The sequence below is a fragment of the Onychomys torridus genome, chromosome X, assembly GCF_903995425.1.
Source record: "Onychomys torridus chromosome X, mOncTor1.1, whole genome shotgun sequence".
NCBI classification, from domain to species: Eukaryota; Metazoa; Chordata; class Mammalia; order Rodentia; family Cricetidae; genus Onychomys; species Onychomys torridus.
Window position 1 is genome coordinate 98,935,509 of NC_050466.1, and position 6,000 is coordinate 98,941,508.

At 43.6% G+C, this 6,000-nt stretch overlaps 1 protein-coding gene across 1 annotated transcript in view; it reads right to left on the bottom strand.

The window, feature by feature from the left end:
* The window catches only part of Rps6ka6 (ribosomal protein S6 kinase A6), a 94,472-nt gene extending 88,747 nt beyond the window's left edge, over window positions 1-5,725 (bottom strand). The window contains exons 1-2 of the mRNA XM_036175090.1: window positions 5,612-5,725; window positions 5,097-5,378 (exon numbers count right to left, since the gene is read on the bottom strand). Coding sequence (XP_036030983.1) covers window positions 5,097-5,255 — 159 coding nt within the window. The 5' untranslated portion in view covers window positions 5,256-5,378; window positions 5,612-5,725. The remainder of the gene's footprint in view (window positions 1-5,096; window positions 5,379-5,611) is intronic.
* Between the last annotated feature and the right edge of the window lie 275 nt (window positions 5,726-6,000).

A 6,000-nucleotide genomic window follows, 5' to 3' on the forward strand; every position in this document is an offset into this window, starting at 1 on the left:
AATAATCTCAGGAAGAAAAACATCTTGATTGTCTTCTCTAAAGTAGAAATGAGAAGACTATGAGTGGGTAGTTCTAAATAATGTGGTCCAAGAAAGCAGCTGTACCATTGGTAGGCCCCATTATGGAACATCAAGGTAATGATTACTTCTCATGATGAATTAATCAAGGTAGGGAAATGTAGAGGCCCTGCCCTAGAATGAACTGACCTGAATATTTCGAGACCAGACTGCCTTAAAGATAAACTTGAAAGAACTAGGAAGGGACCTGCATGAGAGAGAGATGCATTTGATATAAACTTGGCAAAAAGTATAGAAGAAATGCAGATGCTCCTCTTTTTCCTAGATTCTAGAAAAGCATTCTGCATACATGACTATTCACCACTTCAAACGAATATTGGTGAAACAAGAATAATGTACAGATGGATCATTTTAAAAGCATGAATAAATTTAGCTAATAATAAGTACATCAGTACTAAATATTTTAAACCATAACAAAGATGGCCAAATAGGAACAGACTGCTATTGTTCAAGCCAATACTAGAGAGGACAGATATTCACCTTACTTTCTCTTGCTACCTGAAAGATATATTTATCTCTAGTAGTCTGCTGGCTAGCATAGATTTTTATTAGCAAGCACACATTAAGTGTAGTGGGTAGCCATCCCAGCATTGGCCTGGAAGTTCCAACCCCCATTGAGGCTTCGGTAATGGTCACGCCCACAAGGCGGGGCGGAGGGAGGAAGCGGAAGACCCAGGATGTTGAGGAGGTCTCTCTTGGTTCCGGGACCCTGGACGCTGGAGGTAGACGGCACAGAGTTCTCCAGAGAACACTGCCAGACTGCGCCATCCCTGTTAAACTGAATTAATTAATTCCTACTATCAGACTTCTAATGCCAGCTTTTCTGTCTACTCTCTTTTTTCTAATCAGTTACTATGCTCTACCTGTTCTTCTTCTGCAAGATCTCTCTGATTAGTTTTCTTGATACCCTGTAAGTTCTTCTCCAAAAAAATCTTACTCTCTTTCTAGGAGTACATCGGTCTCCTAACTGATAGCCGCTGCACCACCAGTGCTTTCCCTGTTCCAATCTGGCCCCCACATTGCCACTGGTCATTTTTCAAAGCATAAATGTGATGTTATATATTGTCCTAAAAATAGTTGACACTTACACAATAAAATTTTAGCTATAAACTTGCTTTAAAAGACCCATACAATCTGGACACATGCAATTTCACAAACTAGGCCCACTCCTGCAACACAGACTCGTATCCCAGAGATACCAAATCTCTCCTTTCCAAAGTGAGTACAGTGTTGCTTATAATGTCTCCATCCATTTCAATTGTTTCTTTCACCACTCTGGAAATATTAGCACTGTAAAACCCTCGATGAAATCTAGCCTCCTTCACAAGGCCTTAGCAGATCTAGCCCTAAACCATCATTGCCATCACAGCATTCCTTCTTTAATGGTCCTGTGTCACCTACATTAAATAAATGAGGGGAGAATATAATTCAGGAATGCATCCTCAGGCATTTCACATTATTGCACTGCGTTGTCTGTACTCAATACACACTATAAGAATTCCAAACACAACAACAACAAAAATCTAACAAAACAGAATGTCAATGAAATACCTCATTAGCCACTTGCAAGAATAAAATTTGTCTCTTTGTATCCCTCTAAGTATTCCTAAATATGAGCTCCTATTTAGTTCTGTATCATCTTATCTGTGATTACAAAGATGCAAAGTGAGAGCTTCAATACCTTTGAATGAAATGATCAGATTTAGGGAGGTCTTTAAAAAAACATCATTGTAGAAAGGTTATGGTTATAGCTATCTAAACCCCCGGGGTTTTTTTATGCAAATGATACTAAGAATTTAATGGGAAAATAAAGGGAACTATTATATATTAGACACATTCTATATGAAAATCAACTTGCTAAGTGTATTAAACCCAGCACTGAATTTCTTTTACATAAAACTTTTGAAAATATTTTTTTCTTCCAATTTTTAAAGGTAACATGTAATATTACATATTTATTTGGGGGATGGAATACAGATTCATCTGCTTTCAATGCTCATGTTCTTTCTTTTATTACTACAGAGTATCATAAAAATTAATCAAAACTTGCAAGTTTTCTCAATCTACCCTGGTTAAAATTTTAATGATTATAGCTTTAAGCTCAAACTGCTTTCATCAATGAATTAAATTACTCCCCAAACTAACTCCCTTAAACAAAAACATATTGATAACATATAAATACCAGAATTCTAGTACAATCAATTCTTCCATAAGGAACCTAATATCCCCCCCCCACACACACACACACAAACCAAAACCAAAAATCAAAAAACAAACCCCACAAACTACTATACAAACTGTAATGTTCATAGAACTAATTCATGAAGAATTCATGGCACTCAAGCTGTTCTTTATGACCCTTGCCCAGAAACAACCAATACCATCTCAAGTAACACCTCTTCCCTGATCCTGACAGAATCCAGGCAAGGGCTAAAACTGCAGCTGCCTGAGGGGTGATGCCCTTTGAAGTTATTATTCCCAGCAGACCTAATTGAGACAGTCCCTGCAAGGGCTCTTACAACCAGAGCTTCTTGCTTATCTTATGTCCCTGTTTCTAAGAATTTTTCCCCAGGAGCCAATGGAGCCCATTTTTCCTTTCTGCAGGCCCATTTTCTACTTACTATTCACTGGAACCTAACTAGTTTTTGATTGAAACCTTGACACATTTTCCCATAGGAAAAATTTTCAAACAGTAATTAGGCTCTTCATCTGTATGGCTCGCTATTGTGCATTGATCTACAAATGTTACTGCCCATGGTTTTCTTGTGGGAAAACATGTTAAGATTCTGAAACAATCAATTTACACACTGCTGAAAGGTAATTCTAAAGTTGTCAACTGCTCATATAAGCAAGAAAGGTAAAAAACACTGAAAAACATTCTGAAATATGTGAGTGGCTATAATTTAATAATTCTTACTTAATCTTACCAGTATTCAACACACAGAAATTATGTCTTTTGACATCAGAATTTACAAATATATACCTACATTTTCCTTATGGATTCCAGCACATTAAATATACCCCATTATATATAATATAATAAATAATATAGTCACATATACAACACAATGAAAATACCTTTGGTCTAAAAACTATCACAGTTGAGGAATGTAAAGTTCAAACTTAAAAGCTCAAATTTCTAGAGTCAATATCAAAAAGTGTGATGAAAATAAATATCAATTTTATAAAGGAAAACTGTTTTTTTTTTCTTATGAACAGAGCATTCGTACAAGAAACAAAAACAAAATGGGGTTGCCAACATGTAGCACTAAAATTTCACCCCGAATATTTTTAATAAAGTTCAATGCTAATGGTTTTAGATGAAGAAAGCAGCACACTGCCTTCACCTTTTGTATTACTTCAGAGGTTTACCAATCTCTACTGGAGTAGTTCTCCAAACAGCAGAGGTAAAGAGACCCATTGTTAAATATCTACACTACCTGCAACATACTGCAAATTTTAAAAATATGTGTGCTAATTGCAATTTACAAGGTAGTGCATTCAAAGTTAACCAAAACTAAAAATAAAATAGTAGACATTTGAAAGATCCCGACCTCCTATATAAATTAAATACTTGTGAGTCATGTATGAAACAAAATCCCCCTACCCCCATAGTCTGGCTGGACATTTTCTGCATGCAGTTAGAATTTCCACACTTAAAGAAAAATTAACATTTTTCATTCATCTCACTTTTAACCAATTCTGAAGAGATGTAGACTATTAAAACATTTTGGGATCACTTAGTTTAAAAATATTTATCTGTATAAATGGCTCCACTCCACAGTACTTCTCAATTTATTTCCATAAAATCTCTTTTTGCAAGTTATTCTCACAATGTAATCTAACTCTAGTTTAAATTAAAATAATGTAAAGGGAAAAAGGACAAGCAACCATAAGATAATCCAAAGTATGTCTTTCTAAAGCTGGAACAGTATTTGAAGACAAAGGCTCATCCTTGAGATTTCGAGGATTCTGAGTGAGTCTTACCTCAAAATATTCTGTTGTGAATCGAACTGGTATTCAACAACTATTTTAGGAGGTGTATGGTGGCCTCTACTGGAATACTATGCTTATGATTAAGCAACTAGGAAAGGATCCAACTTTCTGTCACAATAGGTAGGTTTTTGTGTTTAAACGTAACGTGGCTCGCTTTTTGTAAGAAAACAATAAAATACCTGTGCACATCTAAGTTCTCAGGGCCCAAGTGCAAAACACAGCCAGTACAGTTTCAGAAGAACGGCGGGAAAGGGGATTGAACGGAAGGATTTTGGTGCAACTTGGCTAAGCTTTACCAAAATCGGTCTTACAAGGTCTTGGGATCCCTTTGCCTCTGGTACCCACCAACGGGTCAGGTATGAAGCCTGGGAAAAAGGTAAAGGGTCGAAGTAGAACTGCAGGAATAATGGGACCTGAGAACAGGCAACAGCAGATCACCTGCACATACTGACTACCAGTTCCTCTCTTAAGGTACGGAGAAAAAAAAAGCAGTCCGCAAAGAAATAAGAATGCTGTTACCAAGGAACACTTGTCCCCGGGGGTTCAAGTCCCCAGAGTTAGTCACCTTGGTGTGTTTTTGTTTCCCTGAGTTCATAAAGCACTGGAGTTCAACAGCGAGCTCTGGTCCTCAGCCCCAGTTCTCAGAGAGCAGAGGCAGCATGGTGTGAGAGGAATGCGGAGTCAACTAAGGCACGGCGCGTGTCCCCAGTCCCGCTTCGCTTCGGGTTGGAAGTGGTAAAGAAACTTACAAGGAACTCTCTAGCGTGGCTGCACCTCCGGAGCTCGGAGCTCGGGGCTCGGGAGGCCAAGCCGGCTCTGGGAGTCTGGAGCTCTGCATGCTGGAGCTCACTGCCCCGTCCCCTTTCCCGCCCTCATGCTCCTAGAGGTCTGGGCCCCCGGGAAGGGGGTAGGGGGGGGGGGGCTTGCTTGGCACCCGCCACCTCGCCCGCTCTCCCGCCCGGCCAGGATCTCCCGGGACCCAGGGCTGCAGACTTCCAGCCGGTCCCGCCCACCACACTAACCTCGGGGCCGCCGCTCGCGGTGCCGCTCGCACTGCCGCTCTCGCTGCCGCTGCCGAACACCTCCATTTCTTGGTCCCAGAGATCCTCCAGAGGAACGAATGGTAGCATCGCCACTTCAGGAGCACTCGAACACGAGCTGCCGCTCTCCAGTACCACCATGCATCCCGTCCGTGGACCTCGCTCACTGCTGAGTCCGAGAGTCCGAGCCCCGTACTCCGTGATCGCTGACCTCTTCAGCGGCGGGTACCTCAGAAGCTGGGAGAGTGGGGGATCCGCTGCCCGCTGGTGTGCCCAAAAAGAAGACAACTCTGGACTGCCTCCCCTCGAGCAGCCGCACGGCTCCCGCCGCCCGCCCAGCAAAGCTCCACGGGGCCGCCCCCCCCCCACTCCCGCCGCGCGCGCGCGCCCCCCCCCAACTCCCGCGTGCGCCGCCCGCGCCGCTCGCACCCCCCCCTCGCTCCCGGGCCCCCTCCCCGCTCCCTACGCCGCCAATATGGCGGCAGTCGCCGCGTTACCTGTGCGGCGCTTGGAACCCCCCGCGCGCGCGGCAGCGTCACCGGCACGTCAATGGAGGTTCCCCAGCCCGGAGTGGAGGGGAGTAGGGGAGGAGGGGCGGGGTGGTTGCGAGGAACGCGTGCTGGGGGCGGGAAGAAGGGGAGGGGGCATGCTGGGAGGGGGAGGCGGGCGAACTGTAGTAAAGCCCACAGCTCGCGCCTGCTAAACCTGCCCACCCCACAGAGCATGCGCGGTGTTCCCTACACATGCTCAGCAGGCCCTCCTAAGACTACCGAACAGCTTGGCCGGCCGGAGGATTCCCAGATAGGATGAGGGGAACCCAGGGCCTCTGCAGAAAGCTTCAGGAGTCCAGGCTCAGCCCCAGGGCCAGCTTGCTGGGCCCAGCAAA